We start from the raw sequence: 25,566 nt of genomic DNA on the forward strand, positions 1-25,566 counted from the left end.
AGAGAGATGATTTGAACACAGGATTGAACCATCTGAGCTGTACAGAGTAAGTTGTTGGGGAAAGAGAAGGCCCTGCAGAAGCTGCTTTAGCCAAAGGTGACGTTTTAGGGAAAGATGTGCTGAGAGCAGGAAAGAGAAGCATCACATAACACTGAGGCTCTTGGTGGTGAAAGAGTGAGAAAAGGTTATAGATTCAAAATAAATACTGGTAGATCTGGAAAGGTGGAGAAGGTAGTGTACAGTAGGTCAGATTTTGAAAGTCTGAATTTGAGGTAGTTTGAACGGATTCAGGAAAAGATGCTTGAGAGGCTGGTATCATGAAGAGACGAAAAAAAGGACAAGAAGATCAGGACATCATCATAACAGAAGTATTAATAATGGGTATTTCTTTTGTTTTAAGGGAGAAAACACCCTTGATACTCTTTGTGAATCACTGCTTCAGAGGAGTAACACTTTGGTTTTCTACACAGTTTCATTGTACTGTAATGCATCCTGCAAATAATGTTGTAGAACAAAGGAAACAATACTGCCCTTTATTATACTGCGGAGGAAAACAAAATCCAGAGAAGAGTTGTTCTTCGAAAGAATGTTTTGAAGTAAAATGCTTACTTTGTGATTCCAAAAATGTACCATTTCAAGGGCAGATACAAAATTGATTGATTTTAGTTCCATGGTGTTAAATTGAAATTCTTTTCTGTTATTAATTTTCCTTGTTTGAATAGGCTTGTTCTCAGTGACACAAGGAGAACAACATCTCTCTTGTTTTAACAATTCAATAAGTCTGTCCAGTTATTTTTCATTATTTGTCCTTGTACAAGACCTTAGTAACATGTTCTTTCTGATAAATTGCCACACAACAAAGGGAGGTGATACAAAATACCAAATGTATCAATACATGCATTAAATGAGCTACTGTAGGGAAGAAATGTAAAACTATAGAGTCTATCAGTGTTTCATGTTTGAAACATTAGTACCAAACAGGACCAGAAAAGCTACTGTACTTTACATTTACAGATGTCACAAGAAGCTTCCTTTGATCAGATTTCCTGAATTTCCCTCATTCATGCAAGTTCTGCTGTTAAGTCCATGTGGACACTTTTGGAATTCCTGAAGTTTGAATTGTGTATAAAAGTTGGCTTCTTCCAGACAACATATATTGCATGTTGTTTGCTATGTTTCATGTTTATATTAGATCTGAATGTGGTTTTACCTTAATGTACTGTTCAATTAATATTTCTGAGCATCACAGTGCTTATTTCACTAATTGTCTTGAAATACCTTAAATGGCTGTGATGGACTAGTGTAACGTCCAGTGTGGATAATGCCTTGTGCCCTTTTCTTGCTGGGATAGGCTCCAGCTCCCCAGTGACCCTGTATTTGATAAAGCAGTTAGAAAGTGGATGGATAGACATTGGATGGCCAGTTACATAACCTTTCTATGTAACCAAAACATAAGTCATACTGTATTTCTCCTTTTGGTCATTCTGGCAATGCTGATGCCCTGTCAGCCTCAGCAAAAGACTTGGTTTTACAGGGACATGTTGGATAGAAACTCTTTATCATAGTAGTGGTGCCTGTGGACATTATGTGTCAAGCCTGCATATAACATTAGATACCCTCTTTAAATAAAGAGAGAAAGAAAAAAAGAAATAGTGAACTGCATTTTCATAACTTCTGCTCAACAAAATTTCCTGTTGAGATTTATTTGAAAGAGCTGCATTGTTTCTACACTGCGTTGTGAGTAGGTGGCTTAATTTGAATAAACAATTTCAGGAATGTTTCAAGTAAACTGAACTGTAAGAGTGGACAAAAAAGGAAAAGTTTCCAGGAAAAATACTAGAAAAGTCTGTTTGTAGGAACTTTTTATGGTGGTAGATCCTAGAATTTTTACCTTTCAGGAAACTTGGTATAATAAATGGGATTTTAAATTCTGCTACCTGTAAGTATTAACTTTGGGAAACTCCATTAGTCAGTTTATAACACTTATTTGCAAAATACTGAAATATGCATGTTTTCAATTTTTACTTTTATTTATGTGAAATTGATAGATCTTGAAGGAACTTCCACGTTTTTTTGTAAGTCACAATTCAGTGAAACCCCCACCCACACCCATAAAACTGGTTTTAAAAACAGGTAATAAATATCATAGAGTTAAGAAAATACACACAATACTAAGCAGAATTAATAAAATATGTATGCACTGGGTTGTGCAATCAATTTCAACTCTGATGCTTTATGGAAACGAAGGCTTGAATAATGTGAATAGATTAAATCCTTAAGTGGTTTGATAGGGAGAGTATGCCAAGAATCCCCAAATGGCATTCCACTGTCCCATGACTGCTCCATACAAGGAACAGAACTAGACCATGAAGACTGATTTCAGCTGCAAGCTTGAAGAGATCTGAAAGGCTATCCCATCACATCTTGTCAAGGTTAAACAATATTTCACATTCAGAAAAATCTCATAGCAAGCAAATAAATTAGTAGAAAAGATCCATCTTTATGGCATTACTACCATGTATAGATGAAAAATGTAACAAGATATTACAGTGATTCAACCTATGTTCTAAAATCATTTGTATACAGAGAAATGAACTTCTTAAAGCAAGTTAATTACTTCCTACAGCTCATTAATTAATGTAAAACATCAGCTTACAAATCCAAGGGAACAACTTTATATTCAGGTGTTTGGAAATGTTTCAAAGTACAGTATTGATTGTAGTGTTTAATATTCTGATCGTTATGTGCTGCATTTATAATTTAATTCCTGACAGTAACTGTAACTCACACAAATGAGTCGTATACAGTATACTGTATATGTACAGAGTGACCTCTTTACATCCATTCCTATCCATTTACAAACTGTATCTGTAAAGTGATTCTAAAACAACATCCTTGCCTCCATGTTTTTCCCAAAAACTGTTTAATATCTCCTTTTACTGTTTTAATAATCTTGAATATTTTATGTGATACGTGAAGATTATACTACCTGAAGGAAACAGGCATTGAAATAGTACCAAGAAGTGCTGGGATTCATGACTGTTTAATCTGATAGGTCAGCTAGCACACTTTAGCCCAAAGAAGATTCCATAGCCGAAACCTTGTGTTTGTTTTCTTCTCTTTTCAGCATTGAATAAACCTTTACTTCTTCCTTAGCTGGGATGTAGTTTGCAGTACCCTGTGCCTAAGCATAGTTTTCTGACATCTAATACATTTAGCCCAGCAGAAACATGAAAATGTGTGTGTTAGCAGAAACAATGTTGCTGCTTTGTGGAAGACTTGAACTGATGCCTCGCTGATTAAACTAAAGGATGTAGCTTGGCTCCATGTTGAGTATCCTGTAAGTCTTTGAGGAGGGGAAAGGTCAAAATTTGCATAGGTGGTCTTAACCATGTCAGTGACCCAGTGGGACATATGCTGTTCAGAGACCTCTTGGCCCTGAGCTTCTACTCCACACTGGCTGTGCGGTGGCTCTGTGGCTAAGGATCTGCACCTGTGGCTGGAAGGTTGCTGGTTCGTATCCCACGGCTGGCAGAGGAATCCTACTCTGTTGGGCCCCTGAGCAAGGCTCTTAACCCCAACTGCTCCAGGGGTGCCATATAAATGGCTGACCCTGCACTCTGAGCCGCAGCTTCTCTCCCTGTCTGTGTGTCTGTGTCTCATGGAGAGCAAGTTGGGGTATGCGAAATGACAAATTCCTAATACAAGAAATTGTATATGTCCAATAAAGTGATCTTATCTTACCATAATAGACAAAGTGTTGGTCTGTTTTCCTCCAAGAAGAAATTAACTCTATATAGTATGCCGGAGGACAGGGCAGAATGTATGCAGGCGGCACTCCAAACCTGATGTGAAGGGAGGTAGAAAGAAAGCCTCCAGCTGCATTGACTGATGCATATGGAACACTGAGACCATCTGCTCTGTTATTAACGTAAAAGATGTATGCAGGGGCTGCTGACAGAGCCTGTAATTCACTTAGTCTTTTAGCTGAGTTAGGGCCAAGACGAACGTTTTCATGTACAGAAATTAGAGCTGAGCCAAAGTTTTTTTTCAAGTGGTTGAATAGAGACTGGAAGTCTGATCTGAGATAGTAAAGCGGCCACCTGGGATGCTGCCTCAAAAGTGTGCATTTTCCCCACCAAGCAGTGAAAGCTGTGTTTGAATTGAAGGGAATGCTCCTGCTTCACTGTAATGAGCTCCCAGGTGTCAATGGTGCACCCTTCCAATTGACCAGGCAACACTCAGATTCTGAGTCAAGGACTGCAGTGAATCCCTATGGCCAGTTAGCGGGCTGAATGTCTATATGCCCTGCTTCTTTTCTGGAGTGTGTTCTTTTTGCACCACCTTCAAGATTTTGGAGTTACAGTCTGACTCACTGCTATAGCCAGCTGCACGCACTCCTTGGGCTGGGCTTCTAGCATCTCACCCTCACTAGATCCATAGGTGTGGCCAAAGATATTTGTGGCGCTAACACAGCCATCTTGCCTGCCTATGCACATCTGACAAAACAAAATAAATTCATTCAGGGTATAGAAAAACTGTTCAAATTGTGAATTAAGCACAAAATTGTGAACTCTTTGAAAGTACTGTAAGTCACCTTGTTGTTGCAAACCCCTGGTCTTACCATGGGCGAGAGCAAGAATTCCCATGAATTGCGAAGTGATGTGCCCCCTTCCTGGTCACTAGTCACTGTAACGACTAATGTAATGCGATTGATGAATTCATATGTGTTATTTGCCAACACCCTGAGGTGGTTTTGTAAATGTGTGACAAGAATAGATGCAGCATAAGCCTTTTTTATAACTGAAGACCCCATGGAGACATTTTATTTGTTGGAACATGCCACATTTCTGGACATTAATGGAAGTGTGGTTTATTGGGTGATTCTGTGGGAAAACACTAAGTCAAGCTTCATCATTCTTGCTGAAGGTGACCATGGAAGAGCAAGGAAGAACCTTGACTAACACTAGTTTGCCCCATGAGGACTAAATCAGTTTTACATACTGTAGTTTGGCATGATGGGCAAGGTTCCTGTCAACATAGGAAGCTAAGGTAGTCTGTTGGCTAATGCATCAATGCTAAGAACTCTGTTGTATAGGAATATGTGGTGAAAGCTGAGCATCTAGACCAGGGGTTGGCACATATACTCAAAAGGGTGAGTTCATTCATACGTGTTGTGGTGTCACCTAGAAACACTAGTTTTGGAATGCATTTTTTCACTATGCAGTTTAAGGGATCTTTTTCTGTCTTGATTGCAGACAGATCAAGACAGTCCCCGTGCAGAGTTGGAACAACCTTCTGTTGCAGCTAAGCCACACACAAATACTTAAAATGAAATGCATAATAACCATACAGTGCAAAACACAAGGGGTAATAAATGAGAAGTATAGAAAGTGCAATGCTTATTTAATGTTGTTACCAAACAAAGAAGTTAATAGTACATATTCTGAGTGGCTTTCTGCCTTAGCTGCTAAGAAGTGCTGCCAGTACTCAATGGAGGGCTCCTGGGTGAAGTAGCTTTGGAATAAATCCCTTTAAGATAAAATAATTAATCAAAGGTGTATTTTTAGATTATGGTTAGATTATTTACTCAAAAGGGAACAGACTTTGCTGTGCTTATAACTGTGATAAAAAACCGTGCTACTGTGTGTGCTCTGCTAATTTTATTTGTTCCTTGATCATGTTATGGCAAAGTTACATTTTGCTCCTGTTTTCTTATATATCCTTGCAGGTCACAACTTTGGTGAATTGTCCTAAAAATCCATCCAACAAGAAAAAAGGCTGCTCTAAGAGGGCCAAGGTGCTGTTGAAGTCAGTGGAAGAAGCTACTTTAAATTTAATTGATAAGGGGGAAATGATAGCAAAGGAGACTGTGGTATTGAAGGATGAGCTGACTGCAGCTGTGAAGGAGGTACAGAGAGAAAGTAAGTCACTAACAGTGGGTTTAACTAAATATTGGATTATAACTTGCTGGAAAAAAAAAACTGTTGTGCAGTTGTGGTTGAGCTGACATTTGCGTGAAGTTCTTTTTCAATTCATGTTTAAGTGCGAGGCTGCACAAACATGTATTTATCGGTGTGGGTGTACAGTATATGTACCGTACTGTATGTGTTAACATAAATACAGTAGATGCATCTAAGTATTGATTTAGGTTATAAACAAACTACAACTAATATACACTGATATAAACTACACATGGAATATAACTGCTTTGGTTATCTAAAAGATTCCAAAATAATATCAATCAATTAATGTGATTTGAAATAAGTAAAAACACAGACACAAGCAGGTGTTTTAAAACTGGAGAGGATCTCATATTGACAATACGTTTTATTTAAATGCCATAAATATTGTTGTTATTTATGTGGAAATGGTCAGAATAAATTACTATTTTTTGTGATGCAAAATGCAATTCTAAGATTCAGATAATAACAGAATAGATACAATGCAGATTTTTCGTTCTGAGTTCATTTATTAAACTGATACACCCAATTAACATAAACAGGAAATTTGATGTATTTTCTGTCTTGGATCCCAAGTCCTTTATGGCAGTTTCAGTACCCTGAAAATATCAACTGTGAATAAAACAACTTTAGACCTGGTGCCACAGACCTATACCAGAATTTAACAAAGTTGAGAGCTCTGCATTCTGTAGTTCAACAGATTCACTTTTGGTCTTTCCTGAATTTGTCACTGTGCATATGTTTTAGCACGACACTGACTTCGAACTAGGCTGTGCTATTTTTTTTTCTTTTATGCTATGAAGCACTTTTTATTAAACCTTAGCCAGATGTCTCTGTGCTATATCTGGAGTTTAGGTCATCTCTGAGGCCTTTCTTCCCTCACTACCTTCTGCTATTTAACTTCCTACTTTGCCTCCTGCTTACTGTAGGTTCGGTAAAGAATTTCTCAAACTAGGAGACAGGACAACTGGGAGATTCATAGCAATTTCGCAGGAGATTTGGAGATTCTCCCGAGAGAATGAACAACTATGTTTTTTTCATGCCTGCATTCTCACCACATAAGTGTTCTTTTCTTTTTCATCCAATGCAGCACAAATGTCATATAGGTATCCAAGCTTTAAAAAATTACACAGACAAGTAATACATAGTAGCTGTTGGTTTGTGTGATTAGAAAGTGACTAGCACTCCAAGACTTTCAGACCATCGACAAAGAACATTAATTGAGAATAGACCAAATGTCTAAAACGTGTTTTTATTTTTCAGTAGTTACTAGCAATTACTGCTTAGCTTTGTAAATGGTATTTCAGTACAACTTAAAGATTTTTAATAGATGCTATTTGTACACCATTAAATGTCCATATGCAGTTGCATTAAATAAATACTTTGTTTATTTTTTTCCTTTAAATGCACAAGTCACTTTCAGTATGTAATGAAGTGTTCATTTTTGTATTTTTTGTCTGTTATATATGTCAAGCTTTGTTTAAATTTACATAAGGTTTGATTTTAATTGAAATAGCATGAAATCATTCAATTATCAAGTCCCATTTGAGATGGAATACATACTGTATACTAGCAAGCCTCATGAAATATAAGAGTTTTCAAATATTTATAAAGATTTAATCTTTTTTTTAAATCAGATTGGTTGTTGTTATTTCATATAATATTTGTAAATAGAATCTAATAGAATTAAAACCAAATTTAAAAAAGCAATATAAATTAGGAGTACAAGAACAGTCTTCTGAAAGCTGAACTTGGACCTTCATGCAACTTCATGCAACTCATTCTAACAACATTATTGGATACAGGCATTAATTTATTTGGAAAATAAATTTGACTATTAAATCTGGAGAAAATGAAAACAAAAATGAATGGGTAGGCTTCCTAAGAAATTCATCAGTTTTATATCACTCCCAGTGTGTGGTAAAGAATGTAATTTTTCGATTTTACCTTAACAAAATTTACTTGGGTTCTCTGTGTGTAACGTATTGCCATTCTGGATGTAAATGGGGAGGGCAAAACAGGAATACAAGCTGGAAGTCCTTATTAAAACAATTGAACAATAGTAGTATACGCTCAGGTAATTATTATAGACGTGGGCCCTTTCTCAGTAGCGGTTCTAATATATTGACTCATCAAAACTAGGACACAATATGATAGTTCCTGAATTTTAATGATGGTGGTAAGGTTTCCATAGGTAGTGTTTGTTGTTTTGTGAAACTACTAATTGATACATTTAGTGTTTCCCTTTTGTTCTCCAAAATGTGCTCATGGACTTACAGGATCAGTTTCTATAGATTTATTAATTAGTTTATTATGGCTTATTTACACTATGTCATGCAAAAAAAACAACAAGATTTCCAATTTTGTCCTGTAGAAGTATTCTACAGACAAATAAGAATTCCTTCAGAAGGACGTCATGTAATACTAAACTGTCTATAAATGCATTCTTATGTTGTAATATATAGAGACCTGCCTTGTAAGCTTAGAAATTACTTGAGAATGTCATCAAGTTCCAAGTTACTGTAGTTTCCTTTTTACAATTCTAAATCATAAACAGCGTATTTCTTAATTCAGTGTCAATACTGACTGCAGAAATCATTTTACTGGTAATGTTTGGACTTGGAAATCATCCCCAATTATTATTAATTTCTCTTGTAAATGCATTGACAGGCCACAGCTGAAAGTCGTTCTCGGCAACCTGGGCTGTAATTTCCAGTTTTTCTCTGGCAGAAAGATATTATAAAAAAACACTGTTGGGAGACATTTGATCTTATTTTCCATCTATGTTTTTTGAATGTCCCAGCTAAAAAACCTAAGTCAGTCAAGTTTTAGTTCTGGGACTGGGTTGGTTACATTTGATCTCCACAGCACTCAGCATTAGTCCCTGTGCTATTTAGTATTTATCTGATTCTTATTGGTTAAACTCTAAAATTATATGGTCTGAATTATCATTACCAAGCAGATGATACTGGTATCAATGTCCACACTATATTGTACCTAACACCAAGGTACCGTAGCTCTTTCACTGCAATTCTGATAGAAATGTTTGATGACAACATTCTTTTCATCCTAAATGTGGTAAACCTGACGTAATGTTATTGACAGATAATGTTGATATCCAGGCTTAACATTTGACCCACATGTGCAAAATATTGTAAGAACATCACTCTTCCATCTCAGAAAGTTTGCCAGACTACATCCTACAGTATGTTGTCTCTAACTGTAGCTGAAAAGCTGGCCAACACATTTGCCTTCTCTAGAATTAATTACTGCAGCAGCCTACTCCCTGGGGTATTGAAATCCACTCTGAACACACTTCAGTCTATCAAGAATTCGGCAGCTAGACTCCAGACCAGGTTGCGTGCAAGTGGCCACATTATTCTGTCCTGGAATCCTTTCATTGGCTTCCTGTCAGGTTTTGTGTCGACTTCAGAACCCTCATGGTCACATGTAAGGCTCTACATGGCTTGGTACCTCAGTACCTGTCTGACTTCTTATCTTCATACTCCCTACCTTGTAGCCTTTGTCCATCTAACTCTGGTCTCCCATAGCAAGTGTCTTGCTACACTCCAAAGCTCTGGAATTGTATCCCCAATAATATCAGAGAGTCATCTTCCCTGAGGGCTTTTGAATCCACACTCAAAACCTTCTTCTTCAGAAAGGCTTTTATTTAATTGATGTCTGTGTCTGCCCCATTGATCTTCTACTGCATCCAAACCTTTCAGTTTCTTTGTTCTAAATTTTATCTTCTGTCGTTGACAATCTTTTAGTTCTCTCAATTTTTTTTTTACTTTTTCCCGATAAGCGATCTGAGAACATGCTATATAAAATAAAGTTTTTATTATTACGATGATGATGATGTTCCTGGTCACAACACAATGTCTAATTTGAAAACATAATTTTGTGAATGTTTTAGCTTTTGTATCTGCTTTTTGTCCTGGCTTTGTAATTTTCTTTTATTGTGAAACATGCTTGTAATGTATTGTTAAGTACTTTTGACTTAATTATATGATATTATTTTAGTATTGTTCATTTGTTTTGACTGCAGTTACCTACAGGTACTGTACATAATACTATGTATTTCTGCCTTTTCTCTCAGATTTAGACCATAATGGATTTACCACTTTTAATGTTTAGCTGTTTTGCATCTCAGACATGGTGCAGAGAATCTCTGTTATAAGGCTATACTGCTCATTAATCATTAAAACCTTTCTCTTCTAAGCAAAGACAAATATGTTCAGATTCCTTCAATAAAAATTCAACTAGCATGCAATGGGCAGCAGAGGGCAGCAGCTCCTGCTAAACACATTGCTGTCTCATGGGGTTTTCAAAATCTATGGTACCTTATGGGTCAAGAAGGATAACTATAATTTATACTGTAGCTCTGTGTTTAGTATAAAGCTACAAAAGTGATTTGAAAAATTATCCTTTTTTCATCAAACAGGGACAACTAATCAAGATCTCAGAATCTAGAATTTTCTAGAATCCTGTTTATTTTTCAACATGCATTTTGGTCTAAATCTGAAACACAAAGCAGAAATGCATAATAATACAGATAGTTAAAGCAATGTTTAAGATGCTGAAAGACTACTGGTCTCTTATATTGCTCTCGGTATTAACCTCAGCTCTTTTGAATCCATCATTGTACAGAATACACATTACAGTATACACTATATAGAGTAATATGCACAAAGAATGAGCTATGTGTTCTGTGGTTATACTTGTATAGGATGCCCAAGAAGCACAACATACAAAATTTAAGGTTTCTTTCTTAGCTTAATGGGGCGGTGCAGTGGCTCTGTGGCTAAGGATCTGCACCTGTGGCTGGAAGGTTGCCAGTTCCTATCCCATGGCCGGCAGAGGAATCCTGCTCTGTTGGGCCCCTGAGCAAAGCCCTTAACCCCAACTGCTCCAGGGGCGCTGTATAAATGGCTGATCCTGCGCTCTGACCCCAAGCTTCTCTCCCTGTCTGTGTGTCTCATGGAGAGCAAGTTGGGGTATGTGAAAAGACAAATTCCTAATACAAGAATTGTATATGGCCAATAAAGTGATCATCTTCTAGTGCAGTGTTTTGCTTCTATATTGTGCTGTACGTTATACTGTAGAAAGAGCTCATTTTGAGGAATTAACTGTAAAAAATCCATTGTAAAGACCAGTTATGAAACACAGACATATAAGAGGTGAGAAAAAAATACATATTCATGCAGTATGAACCTATTTGTATGTTGCATCGGTCAAAGACTTGTCTTTTGTATACTTAGTCTAATAAGCTTGCTTAGTTTGGGAAATTGCAAGAGGACTGGGAATACTAAACTGAACGACATTGCTGGAAAATCACAAAAGCATAAAGATTCAACAGTATAAAGAAATCACTGTGGCTTTGCTTTGTAACCCTATGCCAGTCACTGGAGGTTTTTTGTTCAGTGCATGTAATCAAAAATGTTATCGAGAATGAATTACTCATTTCTATTTAAATCTGTAGCACTGATGGTGTTAAGAATGGTTTGCTGTCCCTGCAACATTTTTCTATAAAACAGGGAAGCATTGTTTTCTTTACTGATGAGTTGCGCAACGTTTGTTGCAGCTGTTGTTCCAAATTTGGCCACCATTTGACAGCAGGACATGTGTGCTTCCTGAACCAAGCTGTTTGACAGCTTCTGTTGAGGAATTGCCTGAAAAAGCTGACCTGCACTGGAACCTGATACAAACCTCATTGAATGTATAGCAAGACAGGCTTCTAACCACTCCCCCTGGATCCATTCCACAGCTGGTTTTCCTGAGAAAATGCTGGAAGACAACCCAGTTGGAATTGTCTTATTCCTTTTCGTTTTGAGATTATGCTACTCAACATGATCATGTATCATTTCCATATCAAAAACATTTTATATTATTGTATATTTCCAATACAACAATGATGTTTTATAGTTTGCTAAGGCCATTTTTTATGTGTCCATGTAACACTGTTTCATTAAGTACTTATTTTGTAAGATTACAATATGTGCTTTTCTGGAGCACATCTGGTCTGGATGAGCAATCATAGGAATTTACAAGCAAACATGTCTGTTAAGACAAAGAAATCACTTGTATTGTCCTGTTCTCTGTGTAAATTACTTCATTCCCCTGAAAAGATTATAGAATAGTACAGTGCACCAAAGAGCCTTCAGAACAATTTAATAGATGCTTTCAGTTGGTTTATTAAACCTCTACTGCAGGTTTTTGAATTGAATTGTACAGTCAGTGTTTTAAATATCACACTTTTCATCAGGACATAAACTTGGCATCTGAATGTAAAACAAATTGTAATGCATGAAATATGGAGGGCATTTGCAAATAACTAAATATAGCTTCCTCCTCCTTCTGTTTTCCCTCGTCAGCCGATTAAAAGTCCTACGTGGGCTGTAGTTCAGCTGTGTTTATCACACAATAGTAGTGGATTCTACTTGCTAATTCAGTATTTGCAGAACTGTGAGATGAATGTTGTTGTTTTTAATTTTTTAGGACAGGGATGAAAGCTGTTTAAAATTAAAATTAAGAGATATTATTCAAATATAAAGTTTATATTTTAGTTATTCTGAGCTGTATTACAGTGATTTATTAAATATTACAACAGTTAACTACAAACAAGAAAAAGGTTTTGCAATGTTATGAAAGTACATATGTACATGTAGAGGCTCATATGAGGACTGGAGCTGTCAGACTGCTGTTTTTGCTCAGATGTCAACATGTCAAAGTTAAATTCATTCCTATTTGCCTTCTGTGTGTGAACTGGTGTTTTATACTTTTTGTAAATTAGACCATGTCAGATCAGTGCTTTAGTCGTATGATATACTGCAGTATAAAGCTAAATATTTAATGTTGAAAAGCCCTGTTTGATTTTGTGTTTGGATAACTCTTGAACTGCCTTTTATTTAAGAGAATGCTTTCTCAATTAAATTTTGAAGGGTTCGGTTTGACAGCGTTATGAAAGAACTGTGTTTGAAGTTTTTGTACTGGGAGAAATAGACAAAGATATGCAATCTTTCTGCCAGGTAACAAAGTGGAGTATTAGCAGATAAATAGGCATTCCTTGATGCAAAATGGTTTATAAATAGAAGGTAATATACAGTGCCATGTCAAAGGTTAGCAATGTGTTTGCTTTTCTTAAATCACTTGGCTCCAAAAACATTTTCAAAGTGCTGTTCATTTGGTTATTTTCAAGAAAGAATAATGATAAAACTTGACGTTACTTCAGTTACTTCAGAACTTTGTGAAATTGTTTAGAATCTTTTTTTTTTAAAGTCTAGTCAAATATAACAATTTCCTGTTGTACTGTACTCCACTAGTAATATCACATCGGTTGAGTATTTGCCCTGTATGGGTACCTTTTTTAAACCATTAAACATTAATAGTTTGGATATTTATTACCTTGAATGCCTATTGTATGCAATTGGAGATTCGATCTTTTATGTAGAACCTTATATAAAACCTTTGTCTGTGCACTTTTTCTCATGTAAAGACTTCTTAAAAACACTTAAGAAAGACCTGTTGTTTCTTAACATGTTGAGTATTCTTAAGAATCCTATTGATAAGTAAGACTTATTGGTATATAATTTCTTGGTTTGATTTTGTCATCTCTTTTTATGGTGTGTGCTACAGTACCTTAGCAATTGTCCTGTCAATGGGTATTACCTCAATCTTGAGTGACTATGGAAAGGGATTTGCTAATATCCTTATGAATAATGTCTCTGTTGTGCTTCTAACACCTGGAACACTTCCACCCCTTCTTTGCTAGTACTTTGGCTTTGCTGAGTCTAAGGTATTATATTATGTCACTAAATGTAATATATTTTAGCCATTTCCCTTTTATTATTTACTTTAGCCTTTTATGGTTTATTATTTTCTGTCTTGCATGGGCTTCTGTTGTCTATTGTTATATTTACATGCTTTATAGTACACTCCATTTCTTTAACTAGATTTTATTCTTGATCCTTCCTTCTATTAACTGAATTTTCCCCCTTTTTTAAATGGTTTAACTTTCACTTGGGTTGAGTCTGTTCTGTGTTTAAGTAGAATATTTCTAAACTTATGCCATCGGTTTTCTGATGATTTCATATCTATCCTATCCCATTCTGCTTCTCTTAACATCTACCTCATTCCTACTCCTCATTATGGTATGCATTCTGTATTCTTGAAGTTGTAAACATTTGTTTCAAACTCCTGTACAGATTCAAAATAAACCGCAAAGCATAATACATTAGGAACACAATTCCCTAATAGTTATATTTCATTTACTTTTTTTACTCTGTCTTGATTGTTTGAACACATCCACAAACTAAGGAATCAACTGTTATCTGTGTCTAAAATTTCAAATTCATCTTTTAACATCCCTGATGGATTTACTCAATCTATGTGAGGAAAAATAAAGTCTCCAATGACTACTGCTCCCTTTCCACATATACCCTTTACATCCTCTACTGCATTGTAGACCCTTGTTTCTTTATGTAAGCTAATTCTATTATCTCTTCTCCTTAGTTTTTCTTACTTTAAAGAGCTTTCAGAAGCTTCTTTTAAAGATGATAGATAAAATAAAGTTTCTGATTTTATGTATCCACTAATGCTATATTTACCACCATTGATCTATGTTAGATATATTTGAGTGAATCCACTCACAGCCTGATTGCATACTGAAAGAGTAGCTTTTATTTCATTCATTTTATTCTTTATATTCCTGGCATTTAGGTATTAGCACTTACAGTAATTAACTTGCCCTTTCATGGTTTGGTTTTCCCTTATGTTACCTTGTTGGCTGCGATCCATTTGTACAGTATCTCATAGTTTTTCTAGCTACTAACAGACAAGTTACTACCAAATGACATGATTTGTACTGCCTGAGAGAAAATAAATACCTGTACAGATATTCCCCAAGTCAAAGGTAAACTTGAAATGAGCTCTTTCTTGTCACAACAAAGTCTGTTGTCATAAAGTATTGCCAGGAAACTGGACTTTATCATATTATGAAAGGTTACATTAGCATCCATAGACTAGGATGACACAAAGTTGAAAATGTGAAAGCCAGATATGTGAATATTTTCCCCAATGTGTATTCAATATTTATTTTATTATCTGCTGAGTGAATTCACAGAAGAAGAGTATCTGCTTTTATTAGCTCTCTTCATATTTTTTTACATTTGCCAGTCTACGTTTTTTTATGTACAACTTGTATTGAATACCTATCATCATGTCACAATCACCTGCTACTGGTGCTACTGGTGCTTATCAGTTGCCCAGAGAATGAGATCATAATTGTGTTGACAGTAATAATGTCATAGTAGGATTTCACTGAAATTGTGATTGGCTGATTTGTTAAAACTATTATTCTCTTGCTGGACTAAAATATTTGCACTTTAATTCCAAAGGTGCCAGTAGAAACTAGTGGTTAAACAAGCTAGGATCACTTTTCTTTCTAACCTTTTCCAGAACCAGCTTTATTCAGTTTTTAAAATAGGTTGCAATAGAAGAACTCAAATACTTTTTGTCTACCCCCTTGTGAATTGGAAGCAACTTTAGAGGCGCTTGACTCACTGAATTTTCAAACTGATGATTCACTTATGGATCAAAAGCATAAAAATCTAAAAACCTGGCTAGTGTCAGTGTCTTCAAGCTGAAGCCTGTTATGCTTATGACATGATTCCATATTAATTTATTTTTAAAGCAGTGAAATGTAGAAATTCTTTAAAGTATATCCTCAACTGGCCTGAGCCTACGCCTGTGCCGAACATGGAGGAAGTCACTCTGCCCAAGAACGTTTAACACTTCACATCCAAGTTTTTTTTTATACAAAACAATGCATGTCCTTGTTGCCTTTAATCTAAAGCTGCTCACATTTTTAAAGTAATTATAAAAAACACTGAAAAGTGACCCACATGTGAAATGCTTTTTATTAATCCTAATGTTCAGCATAGAATTAAACTCATTGTTATATTCTGGAAAAAAAATAAAGTACTATGATTAATCAAGTCAGTTGCTTTACAGGTTTTTACAAAGTATATGAGCTTGAATGATTGTAACTTAAAACTTCACAACCAAGGGTTTTACTAAGACAACAGGAGAACGAGTTTAGGTGCAAGAAAAAGAGTAGGGCTTTCTATTTAATACTTAATATTAGTATTATAGACAGGGCTAAAAATTAAAACATTTCTTTCAGCAATTCATAAATCTGTCAATAATAATTCTATTTTTTTAAAACTTTGTATACCCAGTGTGAAATGAATTAGAATTGTCCTAATGAACTATAGCTGTCTGGTTATTGGGGACTGATAGAGGAAAAACTCTATGGAAGGTACGTTTTAGGAGCCATTTTCTACAATTGGTTATGCCTGTACAGGATTTCAGTACAGAATAACAAACCATCTTCATTTGATCACTTCATTTTCATTCAATATGTGAGGTCTAGTTGAACTATAAAATCTGTTCTTTGTTTTATATTGACGGATTTGCATTGTCTGTCCTCTATATACCATATACTGCATACACACTCTCTATCGTGAAAGATAATTTACGTTATCCATTGATTTTCTAACTGCTTTATCCAATGTGGGGTCTCAGGGAAGCTGGAACCTCTCCCAGATATACCCTGGATGGGAAGTCAATCCATTGCAGGGCACACACAGACACAAAGACAGACATATTCAAACTAGGGTTAATTTTCTCAGAAGCCTATTACGCTGCCTGCTTGGCTTTGGACTGTGGGAGGAAACTGGAACACCTGGAGGAAACCTATGAGAACACAAAGAGGACATACAGTACAAACTCCACACAGATCACACGCCAGAATTGAACCCAGGCCCCCAGTGCTGTATGGCAACAACACTAACCATTGCACCAACATGACTAATTCATGACACTGCCCCATTTTTGTTCAAAGGTTTGCCTTTGTTCTGTAATCTAGGTGATTGTGTATAGAATTGAATTGCGCATTCCATGGATCCTACTAGTTTTCAATAGGACTGAGATCTAGCATTTTGTTTTGCCAGGAAAGGCAGTGAAAGCCTACACTGTGTTCTTCTTTCTAAGTACACATCGCTTGCTGTTGAAAGAGTCTATTTGATATGGGTTTCTTAATGTTTAGGTCTGTATAACTGTTATATCTCCTTTTCTTTAATTCATCAGTATTCCTACTAGCAAACACTATTTACTGCACATGCTTATGCAAGAAATTTGATAATGCTTCTATACTCTTTGAGTTCCTAAACAGCACGTTCAGATGTTTTTGAAGTGAATGAGGGAAGCATACTGCATTGTGCATGTGCATTTTTTGTCCATTGAAAAAGCAAGTACAGTATCTTATATACTTGTACTTAGCCCTGTCATTTCCTCTAAATTGGTTTAGAGAACCCAAAAGTTATTCATTCTGAATGTAAATTTGTAAATTGGATAACAGTCTAACAATCAGAAATACAGTATTTCAGGTGGGTAGCTGCGTCAGCATGCGTAGGCTGCAAAGGAACAAGTAAATAGGTTTATTCCATGCTGAAAAAAAGAAGAAAGAAAACACAACGTTTGGGCCATGGAGCCTTCTTCAGGTCTGAGAAAGACAAGGCAGTAAGCAAAGGTAATGCAGCAGGAGAACAAAGGCTGTGTCACGATATTAGTCCCCCCTCCTTAAGGGTGCTCCAGCCCTTTTCACTTAAGACTTTATTCTCTGCACCTGTTTCCCATTCCCAGCCCACCTTAAAAGCCAGGCGCTGACGCTCATCCGGGCTCTGCATCTGATTTCCGTGTCGTGCGAGTCCGGGACCTGGAAGCGCCTGGTCCCGTTAAGGTTTTAATCTCTGTTCCAGTTCCTGTTCCCTGTCCGCCGGTTCCGACCCGGCCTTCGTGGTTTTTAATTCCTTCTTCTGATGGATCTTCTGGTTTTGGACTTACCCTTGTGTTTTGGATATTCCCAAAGGACTACTCTCTCGGATTGTTCGCCTCGGCCACACCTCCCCCGTGCACCAGCGCACCTTGGACACGCCCCCCTGTCTTCAGCCCCGTATTCCTGCATGACGTTTCCCCAGTGTTTCCCCACTCCGTCGGACTGTGTCGTCCGCATAGGGTCCGGAAAGAACTGTTCATTACAGGCTGGGAGAGAGGAGGAGTGAGAGGCGGGAGCAGGGGACAGAAAAAGAGGCCAATCAAGAGGTGTGAAGTCAGAATAGGTGTAGAGAGGTGTGAAATGAAATTTCCAATGAATGGAGAAAATTTAGATGAAGAGTAGTCTGTTGTTAAGAGAAGGGGGAAGGTGTGATCCTAGCTGCAGGATAATTTTGGTTTCGGTAGTCTTTCTGATGTATGAGTTCCGAAAACTGTCTTTGAGAACACAGACGGAGAGATTAGAGTGGTCATGGCAATCAGAGGTGAAATGAGAAACAATGGGCTTGGAGAGATCTTTAATCTTCACAGCCCTGATGTGTTATTTGAAGCAGTCTCCGAGTCTCCTTCCTGTTTCTCCAATGTAGATGGCTGGGCATTTACTGCAAGGGATACAGTAAATAAGGTTGCTGGAGGTACAAGAGGGGCCTTGTCCTGAGGGGCCTTGAATGAGTGTGGTGTTAGATGTGTACTTGCAGGTGATACAGCGAGCTCTGTTGCAAGGGAAAGTGCCTGGTGTGGATGATTGCTGAGGGCGGTCAAGAAAGCTGTGAGCAAGAAGGTTGTGCAGATTAGGTGATCGGCGATATGAGATGATGGGGCGGTCAGAAAAGAGGGCCCCAATGGAGGGATCATCCTGTAGGATGGAAAAGTTGTCGCTAATAGTCATGGGGATAGGAAGTGTGTTGGGGTGGTAGGGAAGCACCAAAGGAATGCGGTTGTTATGGCGGGGGTTCCTGATTGAGTTGATGGTCCAAGGGGTGTTTTTGGCTCGGGCAAGGGCCTTGTCAATAACACTGCTGGGGTATCCTCTGTTGATGAAAAAGGAGTACATTTTGAGGGCTTGGTTCAGGAAGTGTTCTTGTACCCAGCCGACAAAAATATTGGCATAGCTGGGTCCCATTCTGGTGCCCATGGCACCTCCACTCACCTGTTGGTAAAAAAGGTTATTGAAAGAGAATGCATTCAGTGTGAGGACCAATTCTGCAAGGTGTGAATTAGTGAGTGGGTGGATCAAGCACTGTGCGTTTGTCCAGTGTGTGCTCGAGGGCTGTAAGGCTGTCATTATGGGGAATGACGGTGTAAAGAGATGTGATGTCCATGGTAAAAATATAGCATTTGGTGCCATGAAATTGGAAATCATTAAAAAGTTGGAGCGCGTGGTTGGTGTCCTTGATGTTTGAGGGAAGACCTTCAACCTGCGGTCTCATGAGGCTGTCGAGAAAGGCTGAGATGTAAGTAGTCGGACAGTTCTATGCTGATACAATGGGGCGTCCAGGGGTATCTGGTTTGTGGATTTTGGGGAGGAGGTAAAATTGAGATACCTGCGGATGTTCAATGATGAGCTGGTTTGCCTCCTGGGGGAGCTCGTTACTGCTGATAAGAAGGTTTTTGGGATCTCGCTTGGATTCCTTGGATCTCGCTTTTGGATTTCACTTGAGTGTTTCTTATGGCCATGGAGAAAGCCAGGACTTTCTGTCTATGAGCTCTGCTATGTTTTTGATTACTCCTCTCTATTGTGATTTTTATACTTCTTGTTCGGATGGCATTTCCCTGTAAGTCTGCCAGCTACCTTTTTTTCTGGTCTTCAGCTTCACTTGTGCACTAGGGTTTTTTCAATTGTCACCGGTTATTATTCTCCTTCAGGTGAGCTGTACCTTTACAGTATCAAAATACAGTAAATACTATTTTGTACCATTAGTAGTTGCATTACACTGTACAAATTGCAAATTGCATTGCATTGTGCATTGTTTCATACTAAATGCCGATGTTAGTGTATTTACACTGCTATTTCAGAGCTCTAAGAAAGCAGTGTTAATGAAATCTCAGAAGGAATACTTGGACATACATTTTTAATACAGCAAGTGTCATTTCCAATCACCTTTACTTAAACTTAATTATTTATTCCAGAGAAGCTATAAGTCCTGAATAATGGATCACTTCAGGTTTCTAACAGTGCACGTACCAGTGTTACTATAGCAATACTGTGAAGATGCAGACCAATATTAGACATTTTATTTTTATATCAGAAGAGAACTTTTTTGGATGCAGTTTTCATTAATATAAAAACTTTTGATAATTCAGCCTTGGTTTATCCTTGGCATAAGTAAATGTAGAATAATAAGAGTGGCAAATTAACCAAACCATTCATTGAGAACAGAACTATCAATAACCTAAACTAATTTTCACTAAAACAAAAGGTGCACTGTAACTCATGATAACAAAAATGTCAATAATATAGTGTCTTGCAAAATTATTTGATGTCACATTTTTTGTGTAATTATAAAATGACGCATGCACATCTTTTAAACTTAAAATGTCAAAACCCAAATGCTAAAACTGAACAACTCTATGGATAAGTTGCCATATGGATAGGATACAATAATTGTCAGCAAAACTAAAATATGTTGACAGCATAAGTATTGAAGCCCATGATCTGTGAGGATTCGACTGGACCACTTAATGACATTCACTTTCTTATTCTTATGCCACACCAGTGTAGTTCTGGCCTTGTGTTTTGGGTCATTGTCTTGCTGAAAGATTCAGTTTTGTTCTGGATCTAATTTTACACATTTTCCACAAAGATTTGCCAGTACTTTACTCCATACTTCAGTCTTGACAAGCTTCCCAGTCCATGCTGACAAGTAGAAAAATTATAAAATAATGCTGCTCACCATGCTTGACAGTAGAGATTCTGTTGATTTAGTTATGTTGGGTGTGCATCAGACATAATGCTTTGCATTTAGCCGAAAGCCTTCCAGTTTTGTTTTGTTTGAGAAAAAATCCTTTTGCAATTTGTTTGCAGTATTAGTTAAGAGCATTGAAAATGAGATTTTTTTTCTTTCAGTTCAATACTTTGTCAACTGACCTGGATATTCTTGAACCATCGACATTTTCTACCATCCCCGTCATTTTTCTTTGCAGCTCTTTCAACGTCACCTTAGGCCTCATGGCGGCATCCTTAACCTTTTTCCTCTTTTCTCCTACAGCTGATTAGTTTGGAGCATCTAAACAGTGTCTGAATGCCTTCCACTTCTTAATGATGAGCTTCACCATACCGGATATTAAGGGTCTTTGAAATTTTTTGCTCCCTTCTCCTGATCTGTGCATTTAACATCTTCATCCCTGACTTGCTTTGGAAGTCTTCATGGTTAAATCTTTGCTAAACTTGCTAAACTGCCTGACTGAGGGACTTTACATTTACATTAATTTATCCATCCATTTTCTAGCTGCTTTGTCTGATTCAGGGTCTCCAGTCAGCCAGAGGCTATCCTGGAAAGCAATGGGCTCAGGCAAGATACACCCTGGACAGGACGCCAGTCCATCATAGGGCACACACAGGCAGAATCACACACTCACACCAGGGCCATTTTACCTGGAAGCCAATAAACCAACCAGTATGTTTTTGGACTGTGGGAGGAAACTGGAGCACATGGAGGAAATCTGTGCAAACTCTAGGAGAACATACAAAATCCACATACAGTAGATAGTACCCCTGTCCAGAATTAAACTCAAGCCCCCAGGCTTGATAAGCCCCCCAAGCAATAATGCTAACCACTGCGCCAACATGTCACCATTAAAATGTATAATTATTTTGGAATCTTGTGAACCACTATAAACCAGAAATATAAAAAAAAGTGTTGCAGTTGCCCTTTAAAGCAACAAAATGTTAAATATTCTGAATAATTTAGCAAAGCGCTGTACCTTACATAAAAATGAAGATAGAACAACAATGATAAAATGTAAAAATAAGTAATATTTACAATGATCCTGCAATTGCTTTTAGTTGGAAGCATCGGATTTGCATGGTTTGTAAATTTCTCCACTGTTCCTATTAAATCCTTCTGTAATTTTAGTTCAGTTTGAAGTTTCAGATAGTACTGCAGTGTTTCTTTCTAGGTGTAGTGGTATGTTATCTTGATGCGGTGGCAGGTGGTTAATGGCAGCTGGGTTTCGTTGGAGACATACTGCTGCCATGCTTTGTTGGGGTAATTTGTCATCTCTCTAGCTCTCTAACGAACAGGAACCTGTGGTGGGGACTCATTTGCTCCACAGCTGACTAATGACTGCTCCATGCTGTAAACAGTCAAGAATATTAATAAACAAATAAATAAAACGAGTAGCAAATAGGTAAACAAAGCCAGAATATAAAATTTAGTTGAAACAGACCCTGGAAATTCCACATTATAAGGTTTTACCTGACATGGCTGAGAAACATTATGAGTTCTGCAGCTGCACTAACTACCACCCATGGAGATTTGTCATCTTATTTACAAGGGCATCCTGGGGGCATCACAGCAGAAAGAGAAATCACACCATTCAATCAAAGTAGTAGACACAAAGTGTACAAACACAGCCACTTTACCCAACAGGATATTTCAACTGAGCCTCACAAAGATAAAATTGCAGTGGCCCTGGTGACATGAATATGCATTTTCTCCCCACCATAAAGTACTGTAGGCACTGCTTTGAAAAACAGATAAAAGCTAAGACAATGATTTTAAAATAGCCAATATAAAATTGACACTCAGCAATGCATTTTCACTACATGTTATGTAGGCCTTACTTATCTTATATACAAGAATATTTGATAGCAAAAGATGGAAGGACATTTTCATGGCCGGCAAGCCTTTTGTGGATGTGGATAGCAGCACCATCATATTTTACAGTTATTGAATGTAATATATTAACGTTAATTTTGTACCATTATAAGCAATCTTCAAAAAACATTAGCAGATGTTTTGATTTCAGGCAAAATTACTTGTCTTGAGAAATAATATAAATGTTTGCTATTGAGAGGAGCACATCTTATTTAGTTTTGCCTCTCTATTTAATTTGCATTGATATACTAGAGTTTTGTACATGAATGGTATGATACTATACTATACCTTATCGAATGAATGTCTCTTCTCCAGATTTAGAAAACTATTTTTCTAAACGGTGGAATAAAAATTGAAAAAAAAAAGATTAAACTGATCACTAGTAAATGAACAAATGTTGAAATGGAATGATATACATCATAAAGTTATTAAAACTAATAGTTAAGCATGGTGCGTTTGCCCTACTACAACAGTCAAAAAACACATTTTAATCAGCATTGATCAAATGGAATAGAGGTGCATCATTCTGTTCCCATTCATTTTCCCATTTTGTCTACCCCCTTTATTACAATTTTCAGAAAAGACTGACAAATCCGCTAGCAAGTACATTATATTTCTCCTCCCTCTTTTGGAGTGTACAGAGGTTTAATAATTCAATAAGATTAATTCCTAAGTAGCATTTCTTGTAAAACAGTATTGTATCTTAAGAAAGCAGCACCTGGATTGGTTGAGTGTGGAGGAAACAGAATAATGTAACTCACAGTTAGATATTTATACAGTAGCTGATGGACATGCTTTTTCCCATTATTTGTCATTAAGAGCCTCCAAGCATGGAGTCAGCCAGCGTGGGGCATAGTGTGTTCTAATGAAGAATTTTGGAGAGGCAGGTTATTTCAGTGAAAAAGTGAAAAAATATTTCACTTTAGACAGATTGTTACATACTTCTTTAGCTGTGTCCGCTTCACTATGAAGATATCATAAGCATGATCCATTTACAATTTAGAGAATATTTGAGATAGATTCCTAGATGCAATATTGTAAACAAATATAGAAAAGTTAGAAGTTGCATTTTATTGTGGAAAACCAACTGTATTTTTACTTTTTATGTAATTTCGCACTCTAGGTACAGTATGTGCTGAACTTGGTGCTTTAAAATAAGTTTCTTTGTCATTTGGATGTAGATTTACATGACTTACTATTAACAACATTGAAGTTTTGTTTCATTTAAATATACAGTATATAATGTGGTAAATTACAATTAAAACTATTTTGTTTACTTTTTATTCTAAATATTGACATAGAAATGTAGTGAGAACATCTGTGTTTCTATTACTGCTCTATTTTCTTACAGTGGAAATTGCTCAATAATGTTTCAAAGTTCAGAAAAGCTTTTTATACAAGAACTTAGTAAATGAAAGTCTAAGGTGAAACTACTGTGGCAAGTAAGAAATAACCTGAACAAAATGTTATGATGATATACAGAACCTGTCTTTAATTTTTGTGTCACATTTTTGTGTCTAGAGAAAAAATCCTCTCAAGTGAAGGAAACAAGTAATAAGGAAGCATTATTACTTATTATTACATTATACTTATTATTACACTCTAAAGTTTTAAATGAAGAAAAAACTATTTAGAAAGGTGATGTGCATTAGGAATCATATTTCTGTTATTAAACCAGTTCATCTCATAATAAAGAAACAACCATTGTTATGTTATAAGGTGACAACTTTATATGTCTGATAAAATCAAGAAATGTATTATTATGATCATAATGATTTTCCTGAATCTTGCATTTTGGTTTCTACCCTACTTCTGCTTCTCTGTTTTTTTCTCAAACTTGGAATTCACTTCTATAAAGGTTTCTGCTGTAGCAGTTACTTGTCACAAGAGCTCTGATGTATTAAATGACTTCCTGCTGCCTTAATTCTGTAAAACATCCTGAATAAAAAACTTTGCCTTTCATACCCACAAGTTTGCAAATATTAGATGTTCCAACAAAGCCAAACTGCTTGCCCTCTGCGATGGTTTTTATTGCTTAAATTAAGGCATTAGCTGAACACGTTCCATGTGAAAGATATACAGTATTTTTTCAGAAAATAAATTATTAACATATCAGATTTCATTATGGAGCAATAAAGTATATAATGTTTAATAACAAAGTTTGGATTGATTTCACTGACAGAGAGAATGTTACAAAAAGTGTAAATTGCATCTCGAACGGCCTGTTACTATTAAGGTCACCAGCTTCACAGTATTATAGGCTTCTGGGAAATAGGAAACAAAGCAACACTTTGGCTGAGGGTGTCTGAAAAAACAATTAATTTAAGTGTCAATATAAAAAACGTTTTTATCTTCTGTAATATGTTTTCCTTAGTTCTTAGATTTTCCTGTTTTCTTTTTGAATTATTCCCAAAATGGGCATTTAGATATAGAATTAGTCTAATTTTTCTGGATATACAGTAGTCATATTTATAGGGCTAAAAATAGTTGCAACATTTAATAAATTCAATGCTTTTGTTTTACATTTTATATTTTTATACAATATAAACATGAAGGCATACATTTCTGAACAGCTGTTGTGGAAACTTCAAAACTTAGACTAAGTTCAGATTTTATGTGTTTTTGCACTAGTTTTAATTGATCATAAAACTATAAACACTTAGTAGTGAAAGTTCAACATAATATTGAACTAGAAAGCTGTTACGCCAGGGCAGCCTGTGGATATGCTGGGAGACATCTAGGAATCATGGTTATCCCCTGGCTCTAAAGATATGGTCTGTTTGCCTTTTTGTCCTCTTTTCCCCTACCAATTAGTCACCCAATAATTCAGTTATTCATCTCCTATTTAATCCTGAAATGCCACTGAGCCAGTGCTCTGCCATTTATCTTTC

General features: G+C 36.6%; 1 protein-coding gene across 1 annotated transcript in view; it reads left to right on the forward strand.

Annotated features, from left to right (window-relative positions):
* The window catches only part of LOC148661626 (catenin alpha-3-like), a 600,833-nt gene that overhangs the window by 11,491 nt on the left and 563,776 nt on the right, over positions 1-25,566 (forward strand). The window contains exon 3 of the mRNA XM_088635643.1: positions 5,732-5,924. Coding sequence (XP_088491769.1) covers positions 5,732-5,924 — 193 coding nt within the window. The remainder of the gene's footprint in view (positions 1-5,731; positions 5,925-25,566) is intronic.

The sequence above is a fragment of the Lepisosteus platostomus genome, chromosome 6, assembly GCF_059453375.1.
Source record: "Lepisosteus platostomus isolate fLepPlt1 chromosome 6, fLepPlt1.hap1, whole genome shotgun sequence".
NCBI classification, from domain to species: Eukaryota; Metazoa; Chordata; class Actinopteri; order Semionotiformes; family Lepisosteidae; genus Lepisosteus; species Lepisosteus platostomus.